The following is a 20,777-nucleotide window of genomic DNA, read 5'->3' as shown; positions in this document are numbered from 1 at the left end:
TTCCCCCTCCCCCAGTGAATTCCCTTCACCCCTCAATTTAACCCCAAAGATGTCATCACCTAGCTAAGTGACACAGTGGACAAAGCATCACCCCTGGACCCAGGGGGATTCCAGCTAAAACCCGGCCTCAGACACAAGACAGTTGCCCACTGTATGACCCCAGGTATGTCTCCCAGCTCCAATTTTTTATGGTTCTCTAGGGTCTTGTATTTGAAAGTCAAATTTGCCATTCAGTTCAGGTCTTTTCATCACAAATATCTGAGGTCCATAGGTTCTTACCAGAATGTCAAAGGATTTTGTGATGCAAAAATGATTAAAAACTCCTGATTTAAGGGGGTTGCTTCTTGGTTGGTCATGTAAGACTGCAGCAAAATCCTGAAAAATTGTAATCCTTTATTCTGTTAAAAATAACTGCATCCTTTTGAGTCTGGTCTATTCATTTTCTTTGGAGAGGCTAATTTTCAATACAAGTGTATGGGGATTCATAGGCAATCCTCCAAACCCTGTTTTCACTTAGAAGTAAAGCTTTTTAAATGTTCTTTAAAGTGGCCAGGGGGACTTATTCTTGGCCCTCATCTTGGATTTCCCTCCTGAAGAGCTAGATTCTGGCAGCCACTTGGAAGCCATTATAGAAGTTACATTTTTATTTTAAATACTATGTTCTATCTGTGTGAATGATGGATTAGAGTGGGCAGAGCCTGGAAATAGGAAGACCAATTAGGAGGCTATTATAATAGTTGAGGCAAAAGGTGAACTAGGAAGGTGGCTGTGTGGGTGGAAAAAAAAAGGATAGATGCACAAGATGTTGGGGAGGTAAGATTGACATGTCTTGGGGGCTGATGGAGAAAGAAGTGAAGGATGACTTCAAAATTGTAAATGCAAACTCCTGGGAAGATAGTGGTATCCACAGCAGAAATAGGGAAGTTTGGAACACAGGTCAGTTTGGAGGAAAGACGAAAATTCTGTTTTTCACACACTCTGAATTGATGATTGGACATTCATATGTTGCTGTCCAGTGGGCAGCTGTCCAATGACCCATCTTTCTGAGTTCAAATCTGACCTCAGACTCTTACTATCTGTGTGGCCCTGGGCAAGTTACTTCACCCTCTTTACCTTGGTTTCTCATCTTTAAAATGAGCTGGAGAAGGAAATGGCAAACCATTCTTTGCCAAGAAAACCCCAAATATTGTCATGGAGAGTCAGATACAACTGAAGAACAACAACTCCCACTCCCACTCAAATTCTCATTTTCTCCCTATCCATAGTTTCCTTCATTACTGCCTTCAAACACACCAAAGTCTCCCTAATCTTAAAAAAGCCTCTCAGTAGATCCTACAATCCCCATGTATACTCATCCTATATAGCTCCTCTTCATTCCAGCCAAACTTAGTGTTTCCACTTGCTTTTCTCTCACTTTCTTCTATAACTTCATTAATCTGACTACCAAGCTCACCATTTAACTGAAACTACCTGAAATGCATTCCTTCCTGGCCTCCAACTCTTTGCTTGTAATCTTGTGAACCAATGTCATATAGGACCATACAACAAAGGAACATATACAGAATTGGCAATAACAGAAATGATCATATTATCAATAATCATTAATCAAGCATTTATTAAACACTGTTTGTTAGGCCCTAGGGACACAAAGAAAAAAATAAAATGGTCTTTATACTAGAGAAGCCTATATTCTATGGGGAATGATAGCCTATGCATTAGAATTTGGATTGAGCATAGGGAATATGTATACCAATTATATTAAAATGAGGGTAAACAGCAATGAAGGCAGGATATCTGGGATTTTTGCTTGAGTGACATTTGGGGAGGAGAGAAGGAGGAATGTTGCCTACTTACTTTGGGGTGTGTATGTGGAATACGACATCCCGAAGAGACAGGGTAGCATAGTGGATACAGTGCTGGAACTGGAGTCAGGAAGATCTGGATTCAAATCCAACCTCAGACTTACTGGCTATCTAACCTTGGGAAAGTCACATGGCTTTTCTAACCCTCAGTTTCCTTGTTTATAAAAATGATGAAAATATCACCTCCATCACAGGAATATCCTAAGTATCAAGCAAAACACTTTGCAAACTTTCAAGTGCTATATAAATATGAGCCATTGTTGAATATAAAACCATATTTCTGGAGAGAAAGTTGCCTTGGATTGTGTCTCACAGTTTCATAAAGTAATTAGAAGAATCCCGGGTTCCCCTATATTATTTCCAGCCTGGGAAGGCTATAACCAAGGTGAGAGTTAGATAGGATCTGAGAGGTCATCTTCCAAAACCCCTCAATTTGTAGATGAGGGAAATAATGACCCAAGCAGTTAAGGGACTTCTCTAAGATCACACAGGTAGCAATGTACATCCCTGGTATTTGAACTAAGTTTCTGACTCTAGATCCTACCTTCTTCCCACTGAGTCACACTGCCTAATGTTAACCAACAGAGGAAGTTGGACCAGTTGATCCCTAACCTCCCTTTCAGATCTAAAGTCCAAGATCCTATATACAAATCAAGTTTTGAGGACAGACCTGGATATCCTTTAATTTCACAAGGTCAAAATGTAATTTAGCAGTAATAACAACTCTGGGCTATGAGAACATCTCAGGCAAATGGTTTAGTGGAGGTCAAAACCAATGGCTGAAAGATTATATGTGAATTTCGATTATTTAGATGAAGTCTGCCACCATTACCATGGATGAGCAAATGTCACTTGTTGGAAATGGAGTTGTAATTAGAGTAACCCAAGATGATTTCCTTTATAGTCTTCATATTGCTTCATCATATCCCTTGCAAACCTTTTGCCAGTGTATCTGTTTGCCATCCTGAGTGGGGCAGTAGTGGTCTGGGAAGTGCTGTTCAGTCACCCATTATTCCTTTTTTTTCAAGAAAGTAGTATTGGCTTTTCTGTTTTGGTTAGCTTGTTCTTTATATAGTTCACTACCAAGTCTAATGATTAGCTGTTATTTATTGAAAGTGTCAGCAGGAAATTCATTTTTGAGAATTCTGATTACTTAGCTTGTAGAATTGAGTAGGGCAGGGTCCACAGATGAATGGGATATTTTGCTGATGTTTTGGAAGCCTGCTTCACTTAATCCAGGATCGTATGTGCACTCATGGTTGGAGGGTGTTCAAGGACAGAATGGTGAATGTATGAGCTGGGCAAGTCTTGGCAAGAAGCCACAGGACATCTAAGACACTTTAGACTTTCATGGAGAACTCTGTATAATTCTTCTGTCTGAGAATCAATGGCATGAAAGTCCAGGGTTCACTCTGGACAATTTTCTCCATTCTTTTGGCTTATCTCTAACCCATGCAGTCTAGGACAGTGGATGCATAGGACCCCTTGAGCCCTGAGAAAGACTCCCAGGGTGACATAATATTGGGAAAGGATCAGGAAAACAAACAAACAAAAATCTTTGAACAAATAGCTTCTAGGCCCACAGATATTTATGAAGCCCCAGGGTCACTTGTTGTCCTGGGGATGGTGGATACCTCACAGACCCCCCTTGACTACAAACCCTATTTTGCTTTGCTGCTCTCTGACACTCAGAGAGTACAATGGCAAGAGCACTGGGTTTGGAGTCAGATCCTGACTGCCACCTAATACTTGTGTGACACTGTTACTTTCTTTCAGTGAAATGCTTCAGTTTACTCATCTGAAAAATGAAGAGATTGTTCTAGATGACCTCTCAGGTCCTTTTCACTTTTAGACTTCTGATCCTAAGTCACTTCTCCTTCTTGGACCTTAGTTTCTTAATCTGTAAAGCGAGGGAGCTATACTAGATGGCCTCTGAGGTCCCTTTTAGCTCTAAGTTTATGGTCCTGGGGAGTGGTGGGATGCGTGAGGGTTTTTTCTTTCTTTTCCTCCTTCTTGCTGTTTCTCATGGATGCATATTACAGCATGGCTTCTGAGTCTCTCATTTTCTCAGTCCAAGTTAGGGAGAATCTCTAAAATTTCCTTTAGTATTTCGATTCTATTTTCCTAGTGAAAAACAATACACCTTGATGTTGTATTTTATGCCATTTTCCGCTCTTACCATCACTGGTGATTTATTGGAGTCCCCCTAACACTTACCCTATGTCTTTCCAATGTCCTTTGAGTTACCTGTAATTGTGATTTTACTGAGATTATTATGTTACATTATTCATAGCTATATAGCATCATTGGGCAAATGTTGGTGTTATAGATTGTTTTTGTCCCACTGAACAGTTTGAGCTCATTGAAAACACCATTCAGTTTCCTAAATGAAATCTAACTTGATTTCTTCTTCACATTCAACTCTGTCATATATACATATTTGATTTTAATATATGTAGCAGATGTGTACTTTCTAGGGATTGTTGCAGTATGAGAATATGTGAAAGTAATTTCCCAGGGCCCTTGCTGGATGACACAGGAATAATAGGATAGTAGTATTATGAATTTAGAGCAGGAGTTTTTCACCTTTTTTTTGTGACCCAGACCCCTTCAGCAGTTCCATGAAACCTATAGACCACCTCTTAGAATGATGCTTTTAAATGTATAAAATAAAGCACATTAGATTACAAAAGAAACCAGAAGTTGGTAAAAAAATGCATTTTTTCCCATCCAAGTTCCTGCCCTCTCCCTCCCCCCTGAAATTTTAACCTCAGGTTAAGAATCACTGTTTAAAGATAACCAATTACATCAAGAAGGTGATATCTTGACTTGAAAGTGAATTGAATTCAAGTGAGGCAGGGCTGTGCAAAGTCACCATCCTCACTCTCTCCTGTGGGTTAATTGGAGTCCAGTAGCAAGACATAGGTCAGGATGACTGGTGATGACTGGTGATGACCCCTGGCCCCCATTTTACAGATGAGGGAGCAGTGCAGAAAGGTTAGAGACTTGTGTATGGTCATACAGGTAGTAATTGGGTGTGAGACTCAGGAAGGCTGGAGACAGAAACATGGAGACATTGAAGCATCAAGGAGACTCTTGCTGAACCTTTTTTCACTCGTGTGCTAGATACTCCTTAAGCAGCAGAAGACAGCTGCTCATGCTGTCAGCTTTGGGGTGAGCAACCTTGGGGGGGCTTAAACTTACTCTTCCCAGTGGACTCTGATCCAGTGATACTGGTCTTGCTGCTCCTCACACAGGACCCTCTGTCTGAGCTGTAGCTAATTTCATTGGCTGCCCCCCCCCCCCCCCCCCCCCCCCCCCCCCCCCCCCCCCCCCCCCGCCCATGCCTGGAATTCTCTCCCTCCTCATCTCTCCCTCTCGGATTCTCTGGCTTCCTTCATATTCCAGCTAAAATCAGTCATTTTACAAGAAACCTTTCCTGACCCTCCTTAATTCTAATGCCTTCCTTCCATTTATTATCTTCAACTTATTCTCTGCATATCATTTTTATGTTTTATATTTTATGCATATCATTTACTTGTTGCCTCTCATTAGTCCACGCATTTCTTTGTATTTAGCACAGTGCTTGGCACACAATAGTTACTTAATAAATTCGTATTGACTTGACCTTGGCATGACATTGGTGGTCATGATTGAGTTCCTGCTTAGTGGAGTTGAGAGAGGTGCATTGTGGAGATCTAGTAGGGAAATATAAAGATTTAGGCAGCTGTTAAAGAGGGGACCAAGAAGTCTAGCTTCCAGTCAGTGATGATTATGTGAAGGGCTCAGGGTGTGAGGAGTGATGGGGTTGGCAGTGAACACATTAATTTTCAGTCTATTTCATCCTGAAACTTGAGCCAGTGAGAGTTCAGTACACTCTGTGGGAGTGGGAGGAATTGATGTCATTGCTATTTCTGATATATAGGTGTTTGGTGCTTATTTTTATTACCCTCTTATTTAATCCAATTAAACTGCTTACAAAAGTAATGATCCTTTGCACAGAGGCTATGGAGTGGCAGCATGCTGGATGGAAAGGCCTAACAGTAGAGCTGAGACACATTCGTATTCAGAGCTTGGTGAAGACACATGATGTCAGGGGTGAAGCCAGTGCTCTGAAACGTATAGTGAGAATGATTATTTGATTAGGGCCAGGCTCTCTTTTGGCACACAGAGGGAAGGAGGAGAAGGGGAGAGGGTAAAGAGTCCAAGTTTTAAGGAATAGAAGACGGGACATAAGAGACATCACCTTGAAGAGAGGGTATAGCCTAGGGAATAGAGCACTGGCTTTTGAGAATGGAGACATCCAGGTTTAAATTCTGCATCAGACACTCACTACCTATGTGAACTCGGGCAAATTACTTAACCTTTCCAAACCTCAGTTTCTTATCCCTATAGCAGCACTTAGTAAAGGACCTGGTACTTAAATTTGTGTCACTTAAAACATAGAGAATCTGTTAATAAATTATCAGCCTAAGGGGAAGCTTGGGGGCGCAGTGGTTAAAGCACTGGCCCTGGATTCAGGAGGACCTGAGTTCAAATCCTCCTCAGACACTTGACAATTGCTAGCTGTGTGACCCTGGGCAAGTCACTTAACCCTCATTGCTCAGAAAAAAAAAGCCTATCTGAAATCTTCTATGGGACACATGTGGCTACATAGAAATGAAATGCATGTGATTCCATTTATTACTTCTCCCTCCTCACCATACTCTGTCCAAATATATGGCTGTTTGTGGCAACAGCAAGCAGGTTGGGAGGAAAAAGGTTAAGGGGAAAAAAACCCCAGATAGCTCAGACTACCTGTTGGAATTTGGGCTCACACTTAGATATAATAGTGACTGGGATCGGGATTAAAAAGAAAAACTGAGGTTTGTAGGACTTGGATTTTGGTAAAACCAGTAAAAAGAGCTGCCAACAACATGTGTCTTACAAATACACCTTCCAGGAGTGAAAGCTGTCACAAGTAATAAAGGCCTGTTGGGCCACGACAGCTTCTCCATAACTGTGAGGAAACTTACATATTTTTAGAGAAAGACTTCCAAGTATTTTTTTGGGAAATAGATGTGGTTATAATGTGAGCTTGTGTTTCATAGCTGTGCCTTTTCTTTATTATTGATTTTCAACATGGTAAAGATTTTACCTTTCTCAAAGTCATCGAGTACTCAAAACAATGAGAATAAGAGAACTACAACTTAACTAATATACAGTAAAATATAATTTAAATAGAAATTAAGTATAAACTAATGTGTTTGTACACATGGATCAGATGGAGTTTTGGCAGTTTCTTAAAGTGCCAGCCAGTGGGTAGATATCAGCACTAAAAATATTATTAAAAATAATGTGTGTGTGGGGGGAAACCAAGAAAATAATATGGCGGCAGGAGGTGGGGCAGCTAGGTGGTGCAGTGGATAAAGCACCAGCCCTGGATTCAGGAGGACCTGAGTTCAAATCCAACTTCAGACTCTTGACACTTACTAGCTGTATAACCCTGGGAATGTCACTTAACCCTTATTGCCCCACCAAAAAAAAAATACAAAGCCAGGGAAGGCAAGAGAGTAAAGAATGTCATCAAAGAAATGTAAACTTAAAAAAATGGATTGGTAACAAAGCAAAGGATAACAAATGGACACCCTTTGAGATGTCAAGAGAATTCAGAGAAGCTCCAAGCAGATTGGGTAGACTGCCTATGGAAATTAGTGGGAGAACATGGACAAGAGTCAAATGGAATGGGAAGGCATGGATGAGTTTTGATCTACACTCTTGAAAGGATTACTCATTTAATGAGATTACAGATCCATTGGGGGTATTTGATATTAAAAATGTCTTACTGATGTTATTTGCTTTTTAAAGCTACAATTCCCCAATAAGACCCTTCTCTAATTCTCTCTTATAACAGAATATTAAGAAAACCAAATCGCATGTGACAGCCCCCCAAGTATAATGTAATTTACTTGAGAGTAGGGATAGTTTTTGGATTCATATTTGTTTCTCCAGCAAAAGCACAATGCTTTGCACAGAGTAGGTGCTTGCTAAATGAATAAATAGCTAGATAGTTCAGAAGATAGAATGGATAGCTATATACAGGATATTTAGGAGATAATTAACAGAGAGAAGACACTAGAATTAAAGGGGGTGGGAAAGGCTTCCAGCAGAAGTGGGGATTTTAGTTGGGACTTAAGGGAATCCAGGTAGGTCAGAATGTGGAGATTAGGAGGGAGAGTATTCTGGGCATGGTGGGTATAGCTAGAGAAAATACTCAATGCTGAGAGATAAAATATCTTGGCTGTGGAACAGAGCTATAACTAGGGTAGGGTAACAGGGCTTTAGGGCAGACATAACTTGAAAGGAGGTCTTCTTTTATTTTTGTCTTTCTCTACCAAGCAGTAGAAACTATTTCACCCTGGAAGTCCACTCTACCTCTGGACTACTTCTCACATTGGGAGGACTCTCTGACCTGAAGTCTCACCTTCTGATTGGCTGGTTCCTCCAATTTAAGGAGAAGTCCAGGCCAAAGATGTCTTCATCCCTTTCCAAGAGGGATTCATCTCCATGGGATTTACTCTAGCATGCTCCTGTGTAGTCTACCTCCCTTAACTCTTTTCAACTCTCTCTTGTGTTTTTCTCTATTAGAATGTAAGTCCCTTGAGGGCAAGGACTGCCTTTCTGCTTCTATTTGTATTCCTAGCACTTATCACAGCCCTTGGCACCTAGTAAGCACTTAATAAATGTTTTTTGATTAATTGCCTTTGAGTGCTCAAGGTTGGCACTTTGTAAGAGCTTTTATTCGATCATAGATCTAGAACTAGAAGGATTTCAAAGGCTTTCTGGTCCAATGCCTTCATGTTGTCAATAAGGAAACTGAGGCCCAGGGAAGTTAGATGACTCACCTAAGGTTTCAAACAGTAGGTTTTGGTGGTGGAATTTTAGCTGATTCAGTAACTCAGGAATGGATTCCCATCTGTTTCTCAGAATTTGATATGATATGAAATATGATATGATATAGTACGTTACTAGCATAGGCATTGTGTTAGGCACTAAGGATATGAAAGACAAAAAAAGACAGGACTGTTCTTTCCAAATTTTATCTAGAAAGGAGAAGGCTTAACAAGGGGCTTGGATAGAAAACCACTGGATTCCTAGAATTTGCAGCTAGAAGAGCCTTCAGAGAGTATCTAATCCAACTGTGTAGATATAACAGAGCCGGCAGACTCAGGATCTTTGGAACTCAAATCCCAGATCCTGGCTTTGGACTCTCAGGCACTGAAGATATTTAACAACCACACAATGCACAATGAACATCAATAATCATTAAAGCCTCCTGCATACTTAGAGAGTGAATATATATGCTTTTCTTGACAGCTTAAACTCGCTTAACCTTTTGACAAAGTAGCAGCAATAATGATATCCAGCTAAAAAAATTTCCACAGGCACTGTGTATGTTTGAATCCAATTGCTACACACACTGATTAGCATTCCATTACTATAATTGATCATTTCTCTCTATCATCACATCCAAACGTGGGGTTAGAGCAAGAAAGGACCTTAGAGATGGGGATGAATCAGTTAAGGTTGTTAGGAATAATTTCATTTCTTTCAAGAGGATATCAAAGGAGGAAAACCCAAGCATGTGGCACAGACCTTCAGCAAATGGAGGTCAAGAATTCAATTCAATAAACAATTATTAAATGCTTACTATGTGTGAGGCACTATGTTAAGAGCTGAAGATGCAAATACAGTACCTTACAATCTAATGGGGGAGGAGGGAAGCTGAAAAGTGGGATGGGATGTAGAGGGGAAGAACAGGGAGTACAATCAGTGTTCCTTGGAGTAGAAACCAAACAGAGTCACTGGTGGAAAATGGTGAGTTACTGAAATATTCTGAACCCTGTATAAATAAGGCTTGGGGACAAGTTTATGGCCTGAACCTTCAGCCCTGCAGTCAGAGGGGAGAAGCAACTGAGGGAATTGAGAAGGTGTTGAGTATAAAAATTTGAGTCAGTTCACTAGATGATGAAATTTCAGGTAATCAGCTCATCCTGGGGGAGGCAGGATGTTCTATGGGATGGAAACCAAGCAGAGCTATTTAATTTTTTTTTTCATTTTATTTAAAATCTTACCCAAGTTACATGTAAAAAAATTTAAAAAAATTTCACTTTTTTTTATAACTTTGTGTTCTAAATTTTCTTTCTCCCTCCCTCCTCAATCCTCCCTATTGTGATAAAATAATGGAATTTGGCAGATACCCAGGGGCCAGACCTGATTGATTTAGTATTTTTTGAATAGGGTGAGAATGAGATGCTAAGTACCTACTTAAGAATGATTGGATGGAAGCTACACTTGGCTGGCCCTGAGTGACCTGTTGGTGTACTACTGACATCATCTAGAGACCACTCTCAACCAACCAGCTTGAAGGACCTCCCTTTTGGGTGAGGGAGAGAGGACCGATAAAGTGGACACTCGCTCATAGAAGATCTCTCCCTTTTTGGTGAGGAGGAAGGGAGTGTGGTGGCAGATGGAGAACAGGGGGGGGGCCCTCTTAGTTGTTTGGACACTGGCTTGGTGGTGAGAGATTTAACATGGGCTGCTAGGAAAGGAAATTGCTTTCTTTCTCTCTGGCTAGACCGAATTAGATCTGAGCTAGGATTTCCATGCTATAAGGAATCTGTTCTCAATCTCTCTCTCTTCATTAACTTATAATATATATTTTAATAAATCTTTAAAAGCCTAAACTCTTGCTGAATTTATTGGTAATTTTAGTCAGCTTCCCCCCAAGACTGGGGCAGGGAGAGGTTAGAACCCACAATTTAGATTTTAAACAACACATCATTTCTTACATAGTTACTATTGCTAACTATTACCCTCCATCTTATTCTCTCCCCATTATATTTACTCTATTTTCTATCTCAAAGTGTTTTGCTTTTTACTGCCCCTTCCCCCAATCTGCCCTTCCTTCCTTAGCCTCTCCCCCACCTTATCTCCTTCCCCTCCCACTTTCCCTCAGGGCAAAATATATTACTATACCCACTTGAGTATGTATGTTATTCTCTCTTTGAGCAAATTCTGATGAGAGCAAAGTTCACTCACTCCCCCACTTCTTCCCCATCTTCCCCTCCACTCCATAAGCTTTTCTTGTTTCTCTTATGTGAGCTTCTTTTCCCCAGTCTACCTCTCCCTTTCCCCTTCTTCCAGTGCATTCCTCTAACCCTAACCCTAACCCTTAACTTTAACTTTATTTTAAAGATGTCATCATGGGTCAGAGCTTGGTGACACAGTAGACAAAGCACCAGCCCCGATTCCAAATCTGGCCCCAGACATAAGACACCCCATCCTGCCTGCCCCACAAAAAACAAGGATAAATAAAAAAAATGCTTTACAGATATCATACCTTCATATTCAGTTCAGACCTGTGTCCTCTAAGTATAGTCCTTTCAGCTGCCCTAACACTGAGACAGTTCTTATGAGTTAGAAGTATTATCTTTATTATCTTTTAATTTTTTAATATGCCTCATGATTTCTTTTTCTTGTTTACCTTTTTATGCTTCTCTAGGGTCTTGTATTTAGTTCAGGTCTTTTAATCACAAATGCCTGAAAGTCCTCTTTTTCACTGAAGTTACATTTTCCCCCCTGAAAAATTATATTCAGTTTTGTTGGGTAGGTGATTCTTGGCTGTAGCCCCAGCAGCCCCAGTTCCTTTGCCCTCTGGAATATCATATTCCATGTCCTCCGGACCTTTAATGTAGATGCTGCTAGATCTTGTGTTATCCTTACTGTAGTTCCACAGTATTTGAATTCCTTTTTTCTAGCTGCTTGCAATATTTTCTCCTTGACCTGGGAGCTCTGGAATTTGGCTATAATATTCCTGGAGGTTTTCCTTTTGGGATCTCTTTCAGGAGGTGATCAGTGGATTCTTTCCATTTCTATTTTACCTTCTGCTTCTAGAACATCAGAATTTTCCCTGACAATTTCTTGGAAGATGATATCTAAACTCTTATTCTGGTCATGATTTGCAGGTAGTTCAGTGATTTTCTTTTTTTTTCAGCAACAAGCATTTATTTTATTTTCCAGTTACACGTAATACTTTTCAACATTCATTTTCATAAGATTTAGAGTTCCAAATATTTCTCCCTCCCTCGCTCCCTCCCTCCCTCCCTTTCCTCCCCCCTCCACAAGATTGCAACCAGGTTATATATGTACAATCCACAAGTGTTCTTTTTATCAGTTCTTTCTATAGAGGTGCATAGTAAGCTTCCTCATTAGTTCCTTGGGATTGTCTTGGATCATTGCATTGCTGAGAGTAGTTAAGTCATTCACAATTGCTCATTGAACAATACTGCTGTCACTATGCACAATGTCCTCCCAGCTTTGCTCCCTTCACTATACACTGATGTTCATTAGTCTTTCCAGGTTTTTCAGGGATCATCCTGTTTGTCATTTCCTGTAGCACAAGACCATTCCACTACAATCATATAACACAGATTTTTCCATCATTCCTCAATTGATGGACATTCCCTTGATTCTCAATTCTTAGCCTCCACCAAGAGTTGCTATAAATAGTTTTTGTACAATTCTCCCCCCCTTTTCTCTTTTTTCATGATTACTATTGTTAACTGTTTCCCTTCCATCCTATTCCCTTCCCTATGATATTTATTCTATTATCCATCTTCTTTCATCCTATCACTCTTCAAAAGGGATTTGCTTCTGTCTGTCCCCTCCCCCACTCTGCCCTTCCTTCTTTTGCCCCTCTCTCTTTATCCCCCTCCCCTCCTATTTTTCTGAAGGGTTAGAGAGATTACTCCACCCAACTGAGTGTGTACATTATTCCCTCCTTGAGCCAATTCTGATGAGATTGAGGTCTTTGAGCCAATTCTGATGAGTGTTAGGCTCATTTACTGCCCAGATTAAATAGATTACTCCACCCAGTTGGGTGTGTCTGTTAGTCCCTCCTTGAGGCAACTCTGATGAGTTGAAGGTCTTTGAGCCTTTTCTGATGAGTGTAAAATTCATTTACTGCCCTGCTCCTCTCCCATCTCTTCCCCTACTCCATAAGCCTTTTCCTGTTTCTTTCCTGTAGGATTTCACCTCTGCCCTTCCCCCTCCCCCAGTGAATTCTCTTCACCCCCTCAATTTAACCCCAAAGATGTCATCACCTAGCTAAGTGACACAGTGGACAAAGCATCACCCCTGGACCCAGGGGGATTCCAGCCAAAACCCGGCCTCAGACACAAGACAGTTGCCCACTGTATGACCCCAGGTATGTCCCCCAGCTCCAATTTTTTATGGTTCTCTAGGGTCTTGTATTTGAAAGTCAAATTTGCCATTCAGTTCAGGTCTTTTCATCACAAATATTTGAAAGTCTTCTTTTTCATTAAAGTCCCATTTTTTCCTCTGAAAGATTATGATGAGTTTTGCTGGGTAGGTGATTCTTGGTTGTAATCCCAATTCTTTTGCTCTCTGGAATATCATATTCCATGCCCTCTGATACTTTGATTGTAGAATCTGCTAGATCTTGTGCTATCCTGACTGGGGCTCCACAGTACTTGAATTCTTTCTTTTTGGCAGCTTGCAATCTTTTCTCCTTGACCTGAGAGCTCTGGAATTTGGCTATAATATTCCTAGGAGTTTTCCTTTTGGTATCTCTTTCCGGAGGTGATTGGTGGATTCTTTCAATTTCTATTTTAGCTTCTTCTTCTTCTAGAATTTCAGGGCAATTTTCCCTGAGAATATCTTGGAAGATGGTGTCTAAGCTCTTTCCTTTATCATGGTTTTCAGGTAGACCAATGATTTTCAAATTATCTCTCCTGCATCTATTTTCTAGGTCAGCTGTTTTTCCAAGGAGATATTTCACATTGCCCTCTATTTTTTCCATTCATTTGGATTTGCTTTATTGTGTCTTGGTTTCTCATAAAGTCATTAGTTTCCATTTGTTCAATCCTAATTCTTAGGCAATAATTTTCTTCAGAGAGCTTTTGTATTTCCTTTCCCATTTTCATTTCTCTTTCCATTCTTTCCTCCATTTCTCTAAATCTTCCTCCTATCTCTCCTACTTTCTTTTCAAAGCCTCTTTTGAATGCTTCCATGGCCTGAGACAAATTCATATTTTTCTTGGAAGTTTTGGATGTTGGAGCTTTGACTTTGTTATTACCCTCCTTCTGAGGGTGTATTCTGGTCTACTTTGCCCCCCCAAAGCTTTCTATAATCCGCTGCTTTCTTTGCCTACTGATCTCAACCCGGAAGCAGATGTCTGATTGAAATCTGATTCTCTATGGTCACAAGATTGGTGTGCCTGTGCCCTTCCCCCATTGGGTTGCCACCACTAGAGTCTGCCCACTGCATCAGAACCTGGGCACTTTGCCTCAACTCCAGCAGAGGCCAGTGCCACTTCACCCTGGCCAATCACCAACTCCCCTCACTGGTCTGTGAGCCTCAGAAGAAGCTGTTGGTGCCAAAGACTCTGAGGCCCTGGAAGCACTGTTTGTTCCAGACTGGGTCTGCACTGAGTGCTGAACTCCTTTCTCCATCTCTGGGCTAAGTTCCAGAAGCAGCTGCTGCCACAGTTGAGTCAGAGGTTTCCAAGGCCTCATTCTCGGTCTTCTCAGCACACTCCACTCTCACCTTGGTACAACAGACCTTGCCTGCCAACCCTCTAAGCTGTCTTTGCCTGGAAAATTATTTCACTATGTCCTTTTTGGGGTTCTGCTGCTCCAACAATTGTTCTATGGTATTATTATTATTATTGGTGAGGCAATTGGGTTAAGTGACTTGCCTAGGGTCACACAGCTAGTAAGTGTTGTGTCTGAGGCCAGATTTGAACTCAGGTCCTCCTGAATCCAGGGCTGGCACTTTATTCACTGTGCCACCTAGCTGCCCCAGTCCTATGGTATTATTTGAAGGTATTTGGAGGGGTTTGGGGGAGAAGTCAGGGTAGTCACTGCCTTTCCTCTGCCATTTTGGCTCTGCCCCTCCAAGCAGAGCTATTGATGGTGTGATAAAAGAATGGGACTTGGCAGACACCCAGGAGCCCCCACCTGAAGTTTGATTTGGAATTGATTGAATTGGGTGAGACTGAGAGACTAAGTACCTACTTCTGATGATTAAATCAAGACCACACCTGGCCAGCCCTGAGTAGGGTGTTGTTCTCAGAAGTTGAACCTAGCTAAGGTTGATTAAATTGAGATCACACGTGGCCAACCCTTAGAAGGAATGTTCTCAGAGACTATGGACTTCGACATCAACAGGAGACCACTCTCAACCAATCAACTTGAAGAACCTCCATTTCGGTGAGGAGGACATGAAGTAGGAAGCAGGAGGCTGGCAGACTAGAGCTTGCTCCTTTTTGTTTTGAGACATTGGCTTGGTGGCGGAATTTTCACATGGGCTGTTAGGAAAGGAAATGTTTCTGTCTCTCTGGCTATACTGAATAGATCCAAGCTTCAATAAATCCTTAAAAGCCTAAACTCTTTTTAAAAAATTTTTTTATCTTTTTGGTGAGGCAATTGGGGTTAAGTGACTTGCCCAGGGTCACACAGCTAGTAAGTGTTAAGTGTCTGAGGCTGAATTTGAACTCAGGTCCTCCTGACTTCAGGGCTGGTACTCTATCCACTGTGTCACCCAGCTGCCCCAAGAGCCTAAACTCTTGCTGAATTTATCAGGGATTTTAGCCAGCTTTCCTCCAAGACAGGGGGCAGATTAGAACCCACATTTAGATTTTTAAACAATGCAATGGAAAATGAACAACCATTTATTAACCTCTTACTCTGGGCTAGGCCCTGTGCAAAGTGCTGTGAATATACAAACAACACCCCCAAATCATTACTGACCTCATGGATCTTACATTCTTTTGGCAGTAGGTGGGTAGGAGGATACAATATGCTCAGAGATGAGCAAATTTGGGTTGTATACAAAATAAATGTATAGTAATTGGAGAAGGACTCTACCCATTAGGGAATCAGGAAAGACTGAGCATGGAGGGGGTGCCTGAACTTAAAGGTTAGTAACAAATAGTATCAGGTGAAGAAGCCCCCTTTCTGTGCACAGCATCTTTTGACAAGCAGGGAAAAAAGATCACAGAACTGTTGAGCTATCTTTGCAAGAACCATTGCTGAGGACTTGGTCATTGAGTTGAGACATGTGATCAATCTCCTTGAAGGCAGGGCTGTCTTGGTGCCTTGCCCTTAATTAACGTTTTTTGAGTTGAGTGTTTGAGTTTGGCAAATTTCTTTTGTTCTACTGCTGACTGGGTATGGCTGGGGTGAAAGGTCAGCTTGGGAGGCAGGCTAAGGAAGGTGAGAAGGAGCCAATCATAGATAACCAACAGCCCATGGTTCATTATTTTCAATATATCTTGCAGCTTTTTTGGTACATGGTTGTTTATATGTTGCTTCCCCTATTGGACTGTGAGCTTCTTGAGGACAGGGACCTGGCTTTTGCCTTTCTTTTTATCCCTAGCATTTAACATAGTGCCTAGGGCACATAATAAACATTTATTGACTGATTGACATTAACAGTCATTTATTCTCTAGTAGAAAGTAAGCTTCCTGAGGCCTGGGACTTTTGGGGGGGGGAAGGGGAGTCAAGAAGGATGGGTAACATAAGACAGCAGTGGATAATTGATAATCACCCCTGGCACATAGTAAACACTTAATAAATTCTTTAGCGCTCATCATTTATCATCAAGAGCTATTAATTACTCAGTAGGACATAAGCTCTTCATGAGCAGAGATGATTTCTCTCTCAGCACTCTGTGCTGAAGATCAAACACTAGGCTTGGAGTCAGGGAGACCTGAGTCTCAATTCTGCCTTAAACTCTTGCTATGTGACCCTGAGTAAATCACTTAAACTTTCCCAGCTTCAGTTTCCTCTTCTGAAAAATGGAAATAAGCATAGTACCTCTTTCTCAAGGTTGTTGGGAAATCAAATGAGATGACACAGGTAAAGGACTTTGTAAGACAAAGTGCTATGTCAATGATAGCTACTTCTACTACTACTACTACTACTACTACTACTACTACTACTACTACTACTACTACTACTACTACTACTACTACTACTACTACTACTAGTAGAGCAATGAGGGTTAAATGACTTGCCCAGGGTCACACAGCTAGTAAGTGTCAAGTGTCTGAGGCTGGATTTGAACTCAGGTCCTCCTGATTCCAGGGCCGGTGCTCTATCCACTGCACCACCTAGCTGCCCCTCTAGCTACTATTATTAGGAATTTTTGAATTGAATCCATGTCCAAACCCTTCATTTTTCAGATGAGGAAACTGAAGCCCAGAAAGGTGAAATAACTTAATCTAATGCCATCTAGGTAGTTGACGGCAGGGCTGGGATTTGATCCTAACCCTCTGGCCCCAGATCCAGTCTACCATATGACCCGTTAAAGCCAATCAATGTCTTTATTGCTGTTAATAGGTGCGGTGAATGCTTTTCTTCAGTTCTCAAAAACTCTACTTTTGTCCTGCTTCATGTGAAACACAGAGGACTAACACTTTGCACAGTTACCCAGACCTCCTACCTGAAACTAGTCGGTAATAAAAACAGCTGATATTTCCATAAAGCACTTTACAGACATGGTCTAATTTAAACTTCATAACATCCCAGCTTGATAAGCAAGCACTATTGTTTCATTTTACAGATTAAGAAACAGGGTCAGAAAGGTAAATTGGTTTGCCCAGGGTCACATAGTATGTGTTAGAGGTAGAATTTGAACACATGTCTCTGCTCAGGTCTTCCCTCTGCCTCTCAACAATCTACCTAGCCCTTAGTCACTGAATGGGTATTGCTTCAGACAAACTGAGCCCTGGGAGAGACCTTAGTTTAAAAAGGCCAAGGTCACCCCCACTGCTTCCTGGACCTTTGCCAGTCATCTTGACTTTTGTCTTTCTGTTGGACTCTGATGACTCTGTAGGAGAGAGTGAGGCTGGTGACTTTGTGTCACTTAAATCCAATTCACCCTTGTGATGACATTGGTCCTCTCAGAGAATGAAAGACGAACAACAATGTGTCAGTATACTTTATATGAACCACAGAATCACAAACCTTGAGATAAGAGGGACCTCAGCATCTCTGTGTTCTGACCCATGACCCCAAATGAATCCTTGCTTTAACATACCTGAGAAATGAACATCCAGCTTTTGCTTTATGATTTCCAATGAGAGAATATTGTGGGGGCAGCCAGCCCATTCCACTTTTGAATAACTCCATTAGGAAAATTTTCCTGATACCAAGCCTCAGTTTACCTTTTTTCAGCTTTCACCCTTTGCTCTTAGTTCTGACGCATGGGACCAGGCACTACAAGTCTAATCTTGCTTCTATGTGACAGCCTTTCAATTGCTTGAAGTCAGCTATTATGTTCTCCCCTCTCTGCTCCAGGATAAACCAGTTCCTTCAACGGAACCCCATGTGGTATGGAGTCAAGTGTCTTCATCAAGTTTAAATTTTTTCCTTTTTCTTTCTTTAAATTATTTAAGTTATTATGAATTTGGCAAACAACAACAATCACAATTATTTCCAAAGAAATAAAAGAGTAGGAAAAGAGGATTCTGTTGTATATATTAAGCTGTTAAAAGTATAGTTTGGGTTTTTAAAAGTATATATTACATTTAACTTGATGGTTTCATCACCAGCTTACTTATATTCCTTTCTGAGCTTCCTTCTGCTCTGTTCTGCATATTTAAAAAATATTTCATTGGTATCTTTTTCTTCTTTTTTTTTCTAGCATCATCATAACAACTCCTTTTCCCTATCTCCATAACTTCCCCTGAAAATAAAACACATCTCCTGATCTTCCTGCGAGTTGTTGTAGGTGACGCTGAGCTGCTTCCTGCCATAAGACTCTGAATTTGCTGCCGCTGGAACCTGGGTTGTGCTATTTTCTGGCTGTCCTGCAGAGACCTCACCAAGTCTTGCCACAAGAATTTCAGAATCAAGAGGTTCCTTGCAAAGAAGCAGAAGCAAAATCGCCCAATTCCTCAGTGGATTCTCATGAAAACTGGCAATAAAATCAGGTACAACTCCAAGAGGAGACACTGGAGAAGAACCAAGCTGAGCTTATAAAGAACTGCCACCATGCTAGCTTAGATTTACTCTTTACCAAGTTCAAAACACCTTATGACGCCACCCTGATTTTGGAAATTCCAAAGGTGCAGACATAAAAAAATCTTATTCAGAAACAAAACAAAACAAAACAAAACAAACCATACCTCTTTTTTTTTTTTTCTGGGGCAATGAGGGTTAAGTGACTTGCCCAGGGTCACACAGCTAGTAAGTGTCAAGTGTCTGAGACCAGATTTGAACTCAGGTCCTCCTGAATCCAGGGCTGGTGCCACCTAGCTCCCCTCCACCTTTAAAATTTATTCATTATTTTATTTTATTTAAACATCTCTTTAAACAAATAAGTATAATCAAGCAAACCTGAGCCACACATTGGCTGTTTGAAAATGGATGTCTTAAAAAAAAAAAGAAAATGGATGTCTTCTTCTGCACTTCTAGTCCATCTCTTGTCTTTTAAGAGATTTCATGAAGTTTTTTGAGGAAAAACTTCCTAACACCTAGAGTTGTCCAGTAATGGAATGGACTGCTTCTGAGGGGTAGTGAATTTCCTATCACTGGAAGTTTTTCAAGCAGAGGCTAGATGACTATTTGTTGGGTATGTTGTGGTGAGAATTCCTTTCAGGTATAGATTGGACTAGATGGTCCCTTCAAGTCTTCAGGTACTGTGATTCTAAGACCATTCTATTTATGTTCTTCTGAAACCTTCGTTGCTTGATATTGGTGTTCATAACAGTTAATAATGTCTTTCTTAAGTGGCGATATCTACAACTGTATAACATGTTCCATATATGATCTGACTGGGACAGAAGACACTGGGATTGTCACTCAGTCCTGGAAGCTATGCCTTTCTTGGAGCAATCATAAATAACATTTGTGCTTCTTTGGCTTTCATGTGACACTCCTAGCTAATGTTAAGCTTGCAGTCCACTAAGACTTCTAGATCTTTTTCAGACAAACTGCTTTCTAACTCTGTCTTCCCAATATCTTGTTTATGTAGTCATTGTGTCACAGAATTAGAACTGGAAGGAACCTTAGTGGTCAACTAGTCTATGTGGTTTATTTGATAGATGAGGAAATCAAGACCTAGGAAAGTGAAATTACTTGCTCAAGATCACATATACCATTTTGTTGTGGTAGTATCAAATCTGGAATTCAAACTTAGGTTGTCTGACTCTAAGGCTAGAGCTCTTTCTACTTCGCTGCTCTTGTGAAGTCAAGTTTTCAAAACAAACTCTGAATACGTTTATTCCTGTTAAAATCATTTTCATTCAATTCAATTCAATTTCTTAACCTTTTATGATCTTTTTGGATCTTGACTCTGCCAGCCCACATATTAGCTTTCCCTTCCAGCTTTGGGCCATCTGCAAATTTGATAAGGATTCTGTCTATACTTTCATTCCAGTCTTTGATTAAAATGTTCGACATCAGAGGTCAAACATAGATCACAGTTTGGACTGTAATTTAATGAACTCAGATGCTCAGCTAATGATTATCTTCATCAGCATTATTTAACAAAAGTTTAAGTTGGATTGTATAGTGGATAGAGCACTGATTTTGATGTTAGGAAGATCTGGATTCAAATTATGTCTCTAACCCTTATGAATTAAAGGTCCAGGGGGAGGTCACTTAGACTCTATGAGCCTCAGGTAAATCTTTTAGGTTATAAATTAGTGTTGGGCTTTCACTGATGAAACTGATAATGGTGTTTTTTTGATAATGGTGTTTTGAAATCATATCTGACTGTATTTGAAGGCTTGGCTTAATGGGGCCAGCAATATTTATATGTTCAGAGAGTTGAAGAAATGGAAGGGATATTAGAGGAGGAATACAATCTTCCCATTTTCTTTTTAGCTGAGGAAAATGAGG

At 40.7% G+C, this 20,777-nt stretch overlaps 1 protein-coding gene across 1 annotated transcript; it reads left to right on the top strand.

Annotated features, from left to right (window-relative positions):
- Positions 1 to 802: 802 nt before the first annotated feature.
- Positions 803 to 18,914, top strand: LOC122747115 (60S ribosomal protein L39-like). The gene is made up of 2 exons (XM_043993329.1): positions 803 to 813; positions 18,749 to 18,914. The coding sequence occupies exons 1-2, from the start codon at positions 803 to 805 to the stop codon at positions 18,912 to 18,914; spliced, it is 177 nt and encodes a 58-aa protein (XP_043849264.1).
- Positions 18,915 to 20,777: the final 1,863 nt, after the last annotated feature.

Source organism: Dromiciops gliroides, chromosome 3 (genome assembly GCF_019393635.1).
Source record: "Dromiciops gliroides isolate mDroGli1 chromosome 3, mDroGli1.pri, whole genome shotgun sequence".
In the NCBI taxonomy this organism is placed as follows: Eukaryota; Metazoa; Chordata; class Mammalia; order Microbiotheria; family Microbiotheriidae; genus Dromiciops; species Dromiciops gliroides.
The sequence above is the reverse complement of the archived record's forward strand: the minus strand, read 5'-3'. Positions and strand labels throughout refer to the sequence as shown.